This window comes from Ctenocephalides felis, unplaced genomic scaffold (genome assembly GCF_003426905.1).
Source record: "Ctenocephalides felis isolate EL2017-DRISC unplaced genomic scaffold, ASM342690v1 CF-g0.4_SCAFFOLD_01170, whole genome shotgun sequence".
Classification (NCBI taxonomy): domain Eukaryota; kingdom Metazoa; phylum Arthropoda; class Insecta; order Siphonaptera; family Pulicidae; genus Ctenocephalides; species Ctenocephalides felis.
In genome coordinates this window covers 85,464,494-85,479,170 of record NW_020537324.1, presented here as the reverse complement: position 1 = coordinate 85,479,170, position 14,677 = coordinate 85,464,494, and the positions used below count along the sequence as shown (strand labels likewise).

The 14,677-nt window shown below is 30.6% G+C and overlaps 4 protein-coding genes across 4 annotated transcripts in view; 1 reads left to right on the top strand and 3 right to left on the bottom strand.

Annotated features, from left to right (window-relative positions):
- Positions 1-100: 100 nt before the first annotated feature.
- LOC113368196 (coiled-coil domain-containing protein 115) lies at positions 101-821 on the bottom strand. Its single transcript, XM_026609765.1, has one exon. It carries the CDS (start codon positions 649-651, stop codon positions 178-180), a length of 474 nt encoding a protein of 157 aa, XP_026465550.1. The 5' UTR covers positions 652-821; the 3' UTR covers positions 101-177.
- A 43-nt stretch (positions 822-864) lies between these two features.
- The window catches only part of LOC113368193 (ubiquitin carboxyl-terminal hydrolase 47-like), a 96,487-nt gene continuing 82,674 nt past the window's right edge, over positions 865-14,677 (top strand). Inside the window, exon 1 of the mRNA XM_026609761.1 lies at positions 865-984. The gene's annotated coding sequence lies outside the window, so the exon portion shown is untranslated. The remainder of the gene's footprint in view (positions 985-14,677) is intronic.
- Positions 1,692-13,649, bottom strand: LOC113367861 (zinc finger protein 729-like). Its single transcript, XM_026609438.1, has 11 exons — positions 13,345-13,649; positions 12,159-12,673; positions 11,621-11,748; positions 10,560-10,642; positions 10,375-10,482; positions 8,585-8,782; positions 7,696-7,711; positions 6,083-6,098; positions 4,566-6,031; positions 3,402-3,611; positions 1,692-3,358 (listed from the first exon to the last, which is right to left on the bottom strand). Exons 1-11 carry the CDS (start codon positions 13,647-13,649, stop codon positions 1,763-1,765), a joined length of 4,641 nt encoding a protein of 1,546 aa, XP_026465223.1. The 3' UTR covers positions 1,692-1,762.
- On the bottom strand, positions 4,488-6,465 carry LOC113368195 (zinc finger protein 484-like). The gene is made up of 2 exons (XM_026609764.1): positions 6,410-6,465; positions 4,488-6,098 (listed from the first exon to the last, which is right to left on the bottom strand). Exon 2 carries the CDS (start codon positions 6,015-6,017, stop codon positions 4,503-4,505), a length of 1,515 nt encoding a protein of 504 aa, XP_026465549.1. The 5' UTR covers positions 6,018-6,098; positions 6,410-6,465; the 3' UTR covers positions 4,488-4,502.

Here is a 14,677-nt window from a genome sequence, read left to right as displayed (position 1 = left end):
ATACTTTAATTATTTGTTGAACCTCATTAGTGATATGTTGTACATATAAAAAGTTGTTATTTTTATAAGAATTCAGTTGTTGAACAATTATTATAATAAATAAGTTTAATTATACTTTGTCACTATAAAATATTCTTTACACAATAGTTAAATTTATATAAGAAACATTATCTATTACTATAGAGTCTTTTTCAGTGCATTTAAAGCGAATAAACCTTCAATAGCACTATGCAATTGCCCTTGCACATTGCGGCACTCAACTACATATTCTAATGACTGTTTAAATAGTTTTTGTGCCCTTTGCAAGCTTTGAGGAACCAAGACCCCGAACCATTTCAAAGGATCAATTTCTCCTTTCTCCTTGTCTGCTGGGCGAGTTCTCAAGTCGACTTTGTCACTTAAATCTTCGCTCTCATCATCATCCTGCGTGACAACGGATAAAGCATCGAATTCTGTGCTTTTTTCAGTAGGTAATTGTAGAACTGAGACTGTCTGTTGCCCTTTAACGTATCGGGCTCTTGCTAATTCGACACTGGCGTCTTTGGTGGTTTTTTCTATATTTATTTTACATTGGACTTCTTGTTCCATTAGATGGAGCATCTCTAAGGTGAGTTTGTCTAGGAGCATGCATACTTCTTCTTTGGTGCTCATAACTTTAACTTAATAAATGATTTAATACGAAAATTGATAAATTAATGTATTTTGCACAAACTTAACCTTTAAATCATGTGATTTGACTTTTGCGTTTTGTGTTGGTGCAATCGTCACTGTCAAAACACAATGGCGGACATTCACGTGCTGTTAAACCGCTCACCAGTCTTTGATTTAAATGAAATAGGATTTAATATGTGTATAATTCTTATAAAGTGTAGTGCATTTTTTCCTCCTAATAGTAATATGTGAAAATAATTTATAGTCCGCAGGTGTCAGATTTTGTACAGCGAGATATACACAAGGATTTAAAGTCAAGAAAGATGGTCGATGGTAAGTGACAGTTTGCTTTTCTGTTAATTTTAATGATTTTTCTTGATGTTATTTATGAATGCTTAAAGATATCACGGACTTTAATATATAAATAAGCAGTATGACGACTTTTTACCTGAAAGCATTGTAGTTTTAATTTTTTATATGTACTTCTAGTTCGGTCATGGCTCTATCAAATTTTTACCTTATTCACAATCTTTCAAGAATCAATGAGGAGATTTTATTGCTTTAATTTATATATAATTAAATTTTAATATTAATTATCTCATTGAGTAATTTCGTTCAAAGTTTCTTGTAAAAGCTATTAAAAGCAAGTGGGATTGATTAGATTAGCAATATATTCGAATTAATACATGTCATTTGATTAAAAACATTCTAATCTAATTCTAAACATCTAAAATTAAATATACTGTTTTATATATTTAACAATTTGAAAGAATTTCAAACATTATGTTTTAAAGTTTAAGTTTTTCTGGATAACTGATTATTTACGATCCTTTTTTTGAAGTAATAGCCTCTCCTTTTTCTCAAGATAATTTATTTAAATATCTATTGAATATTGGAGCATAATCTTGTTATATAATATTATCTGAGATCAAAATTCCTGCAATTTCAATTTTAATAAACAAAAACACAAATATTTCATTCTATTACATTATATTTAATAAGATGTCTATACATGTCATATTAACATTAATTGTTCTTCATTTATATAAAAATGTCATCCTTAGTTAATTGGAATATGTAATTGCGCTTGCACTACAAGTTCTATCCCCAATTATGAATCCAAGTTTACAGAATCTATTTCTTGAATATTTTGTTCTCCAGTATGGATCAATTTATGTCGTGTTAATGATTGTTTTAATGGAAATGCTCTATTACAAATTTCACATTCATAGGGTCTCTCTCCAGTGTGGATCACTTTATGTACGTTTAATTTTTGTTTTGTTTTGAATGCTTTATTGCACATTTCACATTCATGAAGACGCTCTCCAATATGCAGCTTTACATGCTCTTTTAACGTTCGTTTTGTTTTGAATGTTTTATTGCAAATTGCACATTCATGGGGGCGCTCTTTAGTGTGGATCTCTTCATGCTGGTTTAATGTTTGTTTTGTTCTGAATGCTTTATTGCATTTTGCACATTTATGGCATCGCTCCTCTGTATGCATCTTTTCATGTCGTTTTAATGATGTTATTAATTTGAATGTTTTATTACATTTTGCACATTCATGAGGGCGCTCACCAGTGTGGGTCAATTCATGTTGGTTTAATTTTTGTTTGGTTCTGAATGCTTTATCGCACATTTCACATTTGTAAGGTCTTTCTCCAGTGTGGATCACTTCATGTTGCCTTAACATTCCTTTTGTCATGAATGCTTTATTGCATATATCACATTCATGGGGGCGCTCTCCAGTATGGGTCAATTCATGTTGGTTTAATTTTTGTTTTTTTGTGTATGCTTTATCGCATAGTTCACATTTATAAGGTCTTTCTGCAGTGTGGACCAATTCATGTGAGTTTAATGATTGTTTTGTTCTGAATGTTTTATTGCACATTTCACACTTATAAGGTTTTTCTCCAGTGTGGATCGATTCATGTTCATTTAATTTATATTTTGTCACGAATGTTTTATTGCATATATCACAGTTATAGTAGGATCGCTCTCCGCTGTGCAGAGTTAAATGTGCTTTCAAATTGCTTAATAGAGTAAACTTTTTATTGCATAGATCACATTCATGGGGTCGTTCTCCACTATGACTTAATTCATGTTGTTTTAATGTTTGTTTCAATGTAAATGCCTTATTGCATATTTCACAACTATAGGGGCGCTCTAAACTATGGGTTAATTCATGTCGTTTCATTGATTTTTTTGTTGTGAATGTTTCATTGCATATTTCACATGTAAAGGGTCGCTCTCCAGTATGGGTCACTTTATGTAAGTTTAATTTTGGTTTTGTCATAAATGCTTTATTGCATATTTCACATTCGTGCGGGCGCTCTCCAGTATGGATCAATTCATGCTCTCTTAATGACTGCTTTGTTTTGAATGTTTTGGTGCAATTTGCACATTCGTGGGGGCGCTCTTCAGTGTGAATTAATTCATGTTGTTTTAATGACTGCTTTGTTTTGAATGTTTTGTTGCAATTTATACATTCATGGGGGCGCTCTTCAGTGTGGGTTAGTTCATGTTGTTTTAATGAATATATTGATGCAAGTGTTTTATTGCATGTTGCACATTTATAAATAATTTCATGTGTTGTTCTGTCTGAAGTTTCTGGTTCTTGTTCGATAATTTCATATTGATCATCAATCGTTTCATGCTTTATTTCTTTCTTTATTTTGATCCCTGATTCTAGAATTGTTTCTTTTTCCATACAAGGTTTTTAACTACATTGCTACATTTGGATAAGAAACTTCATCTTGATCATCAATGGTTTCTTTCTTTATTTCTTCCTTTATAGTAACATCAGAGTTTAAAAATCGCTGTACATATATTTCATCATTCTGTGGCAAACTTTCATAATCATCTAATTCCTCTATCACATCAGCATACTCTAATGGTTCACTTTTAATTTCCAAAGTGGAACTTGTTCCTTCGGACATTTTTGGACTTTGTTGTATGCACTTATGACAATTTTCTTAAAACATTAAGAGTTCACTTACTGTATATTCTGAAATACAGAAAATAATGAGTATTTTGTAGAAACAAATATCAGAGTCTCAGACAATTAATCATATTTGTTTGTATCATATTGAAACAAGTTTCAAGACACATTCACTCTTAGTGTCTTTCGGATTATTTTTCTGAAGAGTGTGAAATTCCTATGAAAAAAATCTAATTTACACATCCACTTGTTTTATTCTCCTTTCTTAACTTATTGTAAAATAACTGACCAAGTTTATATATATGAGAATGCTTAGGCTTTTAATGTAATTGAGTTCATGAAAGTCTTTGTATTATTTATAAATACACAAAAAAAAATCAAACATGATTTGTCAGTAATTAGTGAACAAATAACAATGTTTTAATGAATGTAATGATTTGTTTACATCATGTATGAGTATGTCATATTATTGTCTAGGGTTTGCAAATTATGATAGTTAAATAAATTTATCTAAATATCTCAATAAAAGTGTATTGTAAAGTACTTACAAAAATTATACATTCAGTTTATTTATATGCTACAGTATATGATTTTTATGTATGAATGCATATGATTTTGAACTAATTAACGAATAATGCTCTTAATAATAATTCTGAAAACAAAATCAAAAATGGAGTCTTCAGCTCTGTCATTCTCAATCGTCTGCCATGCTACCAACATGGTAATATAAAATATTCAGTGCTGCCTTACAATTAATAAAATCATTTTTGAATTTTTTACTACATTACTACAAATAAACTAAAACCATAAATAATAAATTCACTTGATTTAAACAATTATATTATATTTAATAAGATGTCTATACAAGTCATATATTAGCATTATTCGTTCTGTGTTTGTATAAAAATTCTTAATTAAAATATGTAGTAGCGCTTGTTTTGCTATGAGATATTGCCGCCTCAACTATGCTTACATAATCCATTTCTTCAATATTTTGTTCCCCAGGGTGGATCAATTTATGTCGATTTAATGACTGTTTTGTTGCAAATGCTTTATTGCATATTTGACATTCATAAGGTCGCTCTCCAGTGTGGAGCAGTTCATGTTGGTTTAAAATATTTTTTGTGGTGAATGTTTTATTGCATGTTTCACATTTATGAGGCAATTTTCCACTGTGTATCAATTCATGCAGTTTTAATGCCCGTTTTGATGTGTATGCTTTATCGCATATTAAACATTTGTAGGCCTTAACTCCAGCGTGGGTCTCTTCATGTTGCTGCAATGTTTTTTTTGTTGTAAATGTGTTATTGCACATTTCACATTTATAGGACCGCTCTCCCGTGTGCACAGTTAAATGAACTTTGAAATTGCCCAATTGAGTAAACTCTTTATTGCATATTTCACATTTGTAGGGTTTCACTCCAGCATGGGTAAGTTCATGTCGTTTTAATGTTTGTTTTGTTGTGAATGTGTTATTGCACGTTTCACATTTATAGTAGGAACGTTCAGTGGTATGCACAACTAAATGTGTTCTCAAATTGTTTATGTGAGTAAACTTTTTATTGCATATTTGACATTCATGAAGTCGTTCTCCACTATGAGTCAAAACATGTACTTTAAATGATTGCTTTAATGCAAATGTTTTATTACATATTTCACAACTGTAGCGGCGCTCTTCATTATGGATCAATTTGTGTTGACTTAATGATTGTTTCAATGGAAAAGTTTTATTACAAATTTCGCATTCATAAGGTCTCTCTCCAGTGTGGATCACTTTATGTAAGTTTAATTTTTGTTTTGTTCTAAATGCTTTATTGCACATTTCACATTCATAAAGGCGCTCTCCAGTATGGATCTTTTCATGTTCCTTTAATGATCGTTTTAGTTTGAATGTTTTATTGCATATTGTACATTCATGTGGGCGCTCTTCAGTGTGGATCGCTTCATGATGCCTTAATTTTTGTTTCGTCAAGAATGCTTTATTGCATATTTCACATTTATGGCGGCGCTCTCCAGTATGGATCATTTCATGTTGTCTTAATGATTTTTTTGATGCTAGTGTTTTATTGCATGTTGCACACTCATAAATAATTTCATGTGTTTTGTCTGAGGTTTCTGGTTCTTGTTCAATAATTTCATATTCATCATCAATTGTTTCTTGCTTTATTTTGATCTCTGATTCTTGAATTGTCTTCTTTACCACATCAGGTTCTTTATCCACATTTGGATAAGAAACTTCATTTTGATGATCAGTTGTTTCCTTCTTTATTTCCTCCTCTATAATAACCTCTGATTTTAAAAATCGGTGAAGATATCTTTCATCATTTTGTGGCAAACTTTCATAATCATTTAATTCCTCTTTCGCATCTTCATACTCTAATGGTTCGCTTTTAATTGCCAAAGTGGAACTTGTTCCTTCGGACATTTTTGGCCTTGGAACTTTGAAAATTGTTTTAGAAAATTAGGAGTGCTTTTGCGAAATCCACTTACTGTAAGAAGCAATGACCTGGAATACAAAAAACTAATAACTATTATGAAAATATAAATTTAATGCCACATTTTTGGAGGCCTCGTTAAAAGTTCCATTTTAATAACTGAGAAAAAAAATAAAGTAAGTGAAATAATCTAAAATTAATTACAAAAGTATTTCTTAACACTAGAAAAAATTCACACGGTAATTAGCAAACAAAACATTTAGTGTATTTCAAAAAATTTACAATTTTATCAATGTGATGTACATGTGTTAATGTAAAAAGGTAAATAACACACGTCCATTGCATTTAATTAAAGACAATAAGTATGTTGAAAAGTACTTACAAAATTTTAGTAAAATAGTTGTCCACGCAAATACATTCAGTTTATTTATATTCTACAGAATTTAATTTATGTACAAATGTTTCAAATGAATTTAATTTATGTACAAATTAACGATTTATGCTTCTTAATAATAATTAAAACGCAAAACAAATTGACTTTACGTCAAAAATGGAGTCTCCGGCCATTTTCAGCCATTTTCAGCTCTGTCTTTGACTTTTGCCTAACATGCTACCAATGTAATAATATAAAAAATTCAGTACTGCCATATACTAAAAATGAATATTTTTCGAATTTTTCCCCGGGAAATAAGAAAAACACCTATTTTAAACTATTATATTATATTTAATATGATGTTTACACATATAATATCAGCATTAATTGTTCTTTGTTTACTAACTTCCCGTAGGGCAAGTTATAGTAATCGCAAAAAAATCGAAAATGAAATTTTTTATATATCTTTACGTTTCAAAACCTTCTGAACATTTTGGCATACCTTAGAACAAATGGATGTATGTGTGTGTGTGCGGATACAAATTTTCGTCGACGATTTCGGGAACACGGATGAAGCGATTTGAATAATTCAAAAAACATTCGATTCGTATTGATAAGGAGAAGGCAGGTCCAGCAGTTCCGAAGATATGGGATAAAAAGCGACAGAAAAGGTAACTCAGTTTTTAAAAGAACGGAGCGTCAGATTTGAGTAATTCAAAAAACATTTTACTTGTATTAACAAGATGAAAAACTGATCAAATTTTCATGAAGGCAGATCTAGCGGTTTCGGAGATCTAGTGAAAAAAGTAAAAAAAAATGCCATCTGGCGGTCAAAAATGATCATTAGACATATGCACATCAAATTATCAGATATTTTATAGCGATTTTATCAATAAGTATAAATTTTGTTTACATTCCTTTTGGTTCTGTACCAATGTTTATCCGTTAGACGGCGACGCGGCGCTTACGCGCTTCGATATTTCGTCTCTAGCAGTTAAAGCAGTTCCAAAATATTTCAAAATAAATTCAAAAAGTCTTTTTTTTTTCAAAAAAAGTAAATTTTTGTCAAAAATTTATGGTTTTTCAAAAATCTAATTTTTACAGAGTAATTTTTTTTTCAAAAATGTTAATCTTTAAAAAAAAAAAATTGGTACGGGAAGTTCCAGCAATTTGCCTTAAGGCACGATGCCATGCGCCCCACTAGTTTATTTTCTATTTCTATTCCCTATTGTGAATTCATTTCTTCCATTACATTTACATAATCTATTGTATCACGAAGGGGCTGTTTATTTCGCCAGAAAATCCGATTCGCTAATTTCATGTTTCAGGGTTAATTATTCCAAAAAGTTTTAATAAAATATTCGACTAAAATTGTAGAAACAAAATTTTCATTTCAGATATTTATACATTTTTACTATATCTATTTTTAATAAAACAAAGGCATAAATATTGTAATTATATTTACAAATCCCAATTTAGGAAACATTGAACTACATAAAATTGATTTCTATATATATTTATATTGCAAGAAGAGCGAGTACTATTTATACACGTACTTAAATATAATAGTAATTGTAAATAAACAAATAGATATATTAACAATAACATTAATAATTGTTTAAATAAATTCTATATCACTGGGCTTAATGGTAATAACTTATAACTATATTTACAATAAATTAATTTATTTAATACCCTGGCATTTGTAATTATTATTATAAATTATTGTGTAATTTTGTAACTAGGAATTTAGGAATGTAAATATTTTTTTTAATATTTACACAAAATTGATCAAATTTAAAATGATTGGATAAACATTCTTAAAAATAGTGTTGGAATTAAATTACACTCAATACTATCACCCTGTTTCGGCTTGATGTTGAGTTCTGGCACACACCAGTTAAAAGCATTTATAAAAATATTTCCAAAAGAACTTAATAAGTCCTTAACCTCACATAACTCAATAAACAAAAAAATTTTCAATCAGCCTCCATTTATCTCCTAAATTGCTAAGACTGCACATGATGATACCCCCCATAACCAGCCAAATTATTCCTGTACAAAAACGACGCCGGATGATGCCCCCCAACGGGCGACAGTCCCACCAAACTGCCCCCAGATTGATAATTAGCCATCCCTAAATTCTTATTACTGTTATCCACCGGAGCACCCGGTTGTTGCTGCGTCTGCGCCCCCGACTCGTGCAGTTTCCTGGTGTGTTTCTTCAGGTCGAAATTTCTGCAGAAGCCCTTTCCGCAGACCCTGCACGTGAAGGGTTTGCTGTCGTTGTGTGTGTGCATGTGGAAGGTCAGGTTGTAGACCTGGTGGAAGGCTTTGCCGCATATTGTACATTTGTAGGCCTTTTCACCATTGTGGGTCAACCTGGGTAAAAGAAATAATGGTTAATTAAATTAAATAATAATTTATCAATGATAAAAAAATATATATACTAGCTGACCCGGCAAACGTTGTTATGCTAAGTAAGGTATATTCTAAACAATTTCTAGAGAATCAAAAATATATAATACTTTAAGTGCATGAGGATGAGTTGTTTGAATGCTATATACAATGAGATATTATAAAAACAATAAACAAGTCTTTTTCCTCTTTCGACTTATTGACCACGTTTCAAAGTTTTTCAGATTCTTTTTTGGATTCTGGATTTTGTGTATAATTGTAAATGATACTAATGAGCTTATACAAAATTTTCAAATTTCTGCGAGGAGAGATAGAAAATGAATTAAGTATTTCTTCTTTGACCTGCTTTTTGAAAAGTTTCAAGTAACATTCGATGAATTAAAGTAAATTTAATAAAAAGTATACATGTAGAGCAGGACGAGACACAAAGGTCCAATTTGACTTTGTGCAAATATTAATTATATTATTAATAATCAAACCAAATATATCACAACAAATAACACATTTCAAACGAACAATTATCTGACTACGTTCAGTAAAACTGCCAGCTACTTCATCATTGTAGAAATGTGCTTTTTTGATGTCTTTCAAAAATTTGTTATCTAGACCTTTTTACCCTGTAGACAAACAGGTTGAAGGTCTTATATTAATTTTATAGGTATTTTACAAAAAAAAATTACATTTTTAACTAATGCTAAAAAACTACCAACGGAAGAAAATGCTTTTATTAAGGATTTTCAAAGATTACCGTTTATCTTCCGATAGCAAAGTCATAAGAATCAAGTTTATAGCTAGTTTTACATCTTTTTCCCTCTACTTTCAAATATTGTTGTTAAACAATGCTTAACTTCACTGGTTTTTGGCACATCGGTGGTGGACCTTTTTAACCCCGGATCTTCATATATTACTATCTATTCTTCGATAAATTCTGGGAAATTATAACTGGGAAAATGTTATTCGACAAAATGTCCCTTTGATCGATACCAAATTTAGGTTCTGAATTTAAATAACATAAATAATAAATAATATAAACTAGAAAATGTTTTATAAATACCAATGAGTATATAATTATACAAATGAGATGTTTCAGAGCACCGTGAATGAGAAAAATATGCCAAAAAGTGCATTTTCATATTAATATTTTAAAAAAGTTGATATTTTGAATTTCTAGTAACACTTGCAATCAGTTTAATAACGTATTTGTGTATAAATAAAACTACTTACTTTTATCAATTTAATCATAATTAAATAATATTCATGTAAAACATTCTTTTAACCATAATTGAACATCACAAACGTTTGACATTTGGCGTATTAGCCACCGTCCATTGTTTTATTCGAATTACGCTTCTACAAAAAATTTCAAATAAAAAATGTAAAGTTTCTACGCAATTTTGAAATAATATCTCTTCTTTCCGACAATGTCCTACTGATTTGCACGAATTTTTCAAGACTGAGACTGGCCAAATCGGTTTAGCCGTTTTTCGAGTTTTACCGAATCATTTTATCGAGAGCTCCATTTTTATATATAAGAAGATAACTAAATTTATATTCACCTGTGATTTTTATAATTTCCTTTCTGGTGGAACGATTTTCCGCAATGTTCGCACGTGAATGGTTTGTAACCGGCGTGGATTCTCGAATGTGTGTTCAATGTCGAAGACCTGATAATAAATATCATAATTAATATTCAAAATTATAAAAAATAATATTTATTAATATTATATATATTTATTGTTACCTATTGAAAGCCTTTCCACAAACGTTGCAAACGTGAGGCTTCTCCGACGTGTGGATGATTTTGTGCCTGCACAATGTTGAAGCCTAAAAAATCACAAATTTATAGGTAACTAGTTGGTATTGGTATTTTGCCTTGAAGCAAGTTACATGAACTTTCCGATATGTGTAAATAATCGACTTAATCAATAAAAAATAAATTAATTTATGAGTTATTAAAAGTATTCCGAGTGAATTTATTACACATAATTGAAAACGAACGAACACGTTAGCTCGGAGTATTTTCTAAAAACAAATTTTCAAAAATCAACAATTTTTATATTTAAACCCGTTTTCGTAGGATTTTAATAGTTTACTATGTTTACTTTGTAAGACCAAGTACTCTATCGTTATACCAAGTAAATCGTCTAATTTTATTTTTAACAAACGTCAAAAAACTACTTATTTTCTCAAACTTCGATTGAATTTTTAAAATTTAACTACTCCTCGTAAGGCCGTAATATTTCAGAAAGTTCTATACGACCATGATATATTGTCAAAAAAAGTTCCATAAAATCGGCTTAAATTTTTTTTCAACAGTTAATTACAAGAAATTGGCTTGGTAGATTTTTACCTAAAACTAATCAGTATCATTCCCAACTAATATCTTTCGAACAGTTTTTGATTTTTTAAAATCGATTCGGTAGTCTGAGCCTAAATGTGGACGAAAAGTTTAACACTTTTTTTTTCAAATTACAAAAAAACGGCTCAGCCGATCGTCACACAAAACTCAGAAACGCTAGTCCTCGTGGCGATACATCGAATGGCTTTTAAATTTTTGAAATCGGCCCAGCCGTTTTCGAGAAAACGTCGATTTACTGCAAAAAATCTGTTCACATACACACACATACACACGTACACATAGTTTTTCCAAATTTGGTCTCATTCGACTCAGAATGGCTTGAAACGTCGAGAAAATATAAAATTAGCAAATCGGATTTTTTGATGAAAACATAAACTTCTCCTTCGGGAAGTTAACAAGAATATTAATTTCTCTATTTGGTAAATTGTTGCTTTTTTATTTACCTGTCTGAATCCCTTTCCGCAGACTTTGCAGACGAAGGGGCGAGCCCCCGTGTGCACAGGGGCGTGCCTTGTTAAATTGTAATGTGCACTGAAGGTTTTTCCACATTCCAGACAAGAATATGTCTTTCCTGAAAAAAAATATCAAGTCTATTAGTTTTTACCCAAAATTGTAACATTCCATTTTGAAATTAATGGTCATGGCAACGTTATCTTATGCTTGTTCTTGGTATTGAAAATTATGAAAATGTCTGATAACACAATTTTAGACGATGCAGTTATTATAACATTCTCCCTTGATTTGTTTATATGTAAAATACGCTTGATTGATCGCGCAGCAAATATGAAGACATTTTTATAATTTTCAATACCAAGAACAAGCATAAAAGAGCGTTGCCATGACAACGCTATTTTATGAGCTTTGTTACGGCAGAATTGCCCAATTATGCTCAATAATTATCTTGCATAGAAGTTTTTTTGGTCATTCAAGAGTTTAAAATCCTTAAATAGACTATTTGGACTAATTAGTAAAATTACTTACCAGTATTATTTCCACCAGCACTTCCACCCTGACTTTTCTGACTAGGACTCCCAGACTTCTTGTCTCCTGAACTGCTCTTCCTCGGACTTTCCGCAGAAGCACCATTTCCAAAACCACCTGCCTGGAAAACTCCTGCACCCCTCTGCGTCATCAAATCTTCATGACCAACCATCAAACCCTTCTTCGGGGAAAAACCTTTCTCCTTACTCGGTAACTTTGTCCCATCCAATGACAAACCTAAATTTTCCTGCGGTAAATTCTTTACCATCAGACCTTTGTGGTAGGTTTCTGGTTGGATAGTAGACTTGTTGCTCATTAGCAATTGTTGCTGCTGTTGTTGATGGTTTAGGCCAAATTGTGGTGTCGTTGGGAATTGCTGTTGCTGGTTTGTGGTACTTGTGGTGTATTGCTGGATGGCGCACATCAGACTTGGTATCGGGTTGTAATAATGGGCCAGGATTGAGGTTGCATGCTGGGCCAGTAGAGTTCGATGATGGTGCTGAAGTGGAACATACCTAGAAATAATAATAGAACATTTATAGACATGAAAATTTGGCTATTTGTATAGTACTACATGACTAATTCATCGTATTCAATGACAGTATTTCAGTACATTTTTCCATATAGACAAATGTTCAAATTAACATATAATTTAGTTTTCACCCACCTAACTGTAAATTAACAAAATTACTTGTTATCAAAATACAAGTAGTGCAGTAAACGGAGCGTTTTAGGCCTGAATTTTTTTTACTGTGCTCCGAATTGAATGAAATTTTGCAATTAGGTTCATCTTACCCTCAAGTTCAAAAGTGAAAATAATTCGGGTTAGGGGGGATGACACCTTTTCTCAATTGTGTAATTATATTTTTTCAAAATAACGTCAGAAATCGATAGAAGAACTAAATATAAGAAAAAAATGTCTTTTATAGTTTTTCAAAAAAACTAATACTTTCCAAGTTACTGGCCACTAAAGATTCATATATTTTTGGCGTTTTTCTTCGTTTTTTTGCAAATATCTCCTAAAATATACATTTTAACGAAAATCATGTAATGAACAAAATAATGTCAATAAAAATCTTAATAAATCGGTATTACATAAAGTGTTCTAGGAAAAATATTCAGCAAGATTTGAAAGAGCAAAGTCATATTGACATTTAAAATTTGACTGTTTATATATTATTCTTACTTTTTAAAAGCTGAATCTATCCTCTGCAGCACATCATCCGCATTTTCAGTCATCTGACCACCTTCAGTCACCATTTGTTCTTCGATTTCATTACTTTTTGCACTATTTTCTTCAGAATCGTCGACATCTATCCTCATTTCATCATCTTGTTCGTTTTCCATGATTTGTGGTTGAAAATTTAAAGTTTTTCTTTGCTTTTCTTTGGGGACAGGATCGGGTTGCATAATTCGGGCGATGGAAAAGTTTAAGGGCTTTTGTGAGGGCATTGTGACGGACGGGGAAAGGGTGATTTCGGAAGAAGTCATTTTGGGGGATGAAATAATATTGTAGATGATTTAGAAAAATATTGATGGTAATAGTCAACTTGTTTGAGCACGAGATGTCATACAATTGGCGATAATTTACTATCTCTATTGTGGTTCGATTTTTCTATATTTTTACTTGAAATTTATTTGTATGTTTTACAATATTAATAATTTAATTTAATAATTAAATATTTTTCTTAGACGTATTTCTGTTATTATTGCTCTTTCCAAAAAATGGATGTTTTTGCACAATTTTCAAGACTGTTTTTATCACAAATTTTATAAAATTATCTAAATTATTATTTAAAGTGTTTTAGTATATTCTTAAAAACTTTATTTAGTAACTGAACTCACTATTTTCATATTACCAATATATTTCTTCCTTGATTTTATCTTTTTTACAATTTGAAAAGTAGTTTGACTTTTAAAATATGGTAAATAAATTTGTTTTTAGCTTTGAAGTCCACACTTTTTTTAAATTATAAGGAGCATTCACTAAAATTAATAAAACTTCAGGACTTTTAATTATTTTTTAGAAATATGTGTTTAATATTTTCACCACCAATTGTTACATTTGATCAAAATGAAGCTGTGACTTAATAAATTGTGTAAAATTTTATATTTATTTAAAATATTCATTAATGGAGGTCTAATTTTCTAATTGAAATTAAGAAGCAAATGTTAAATATATTTTTTTACTTAGCCGTTTTATATTTTTTATTTATATTAAATAATTTATACCAGGAAGATATTTCTGCATTTAGCTAATTGTCTACACCAGTCTACACATTTTTCTAAAATTCACTAAACTTGTGATTTCTTAAAAACTCACTTTTTGCTCATTTCTATCAAAGTCTTGTATTGGAGCACTTTGTTCACCATCAATAATTATTTAAGTCTTTGCTAAACACTGTACCATTAATTCCAACTATTTTTTGGCAAATGATCCTCTTTATAAATTTTAAAACCCACCAAATTCACTTGGATCATCACTATCTCCCAAATCTTCACTTTTGTTCAGTATCTTC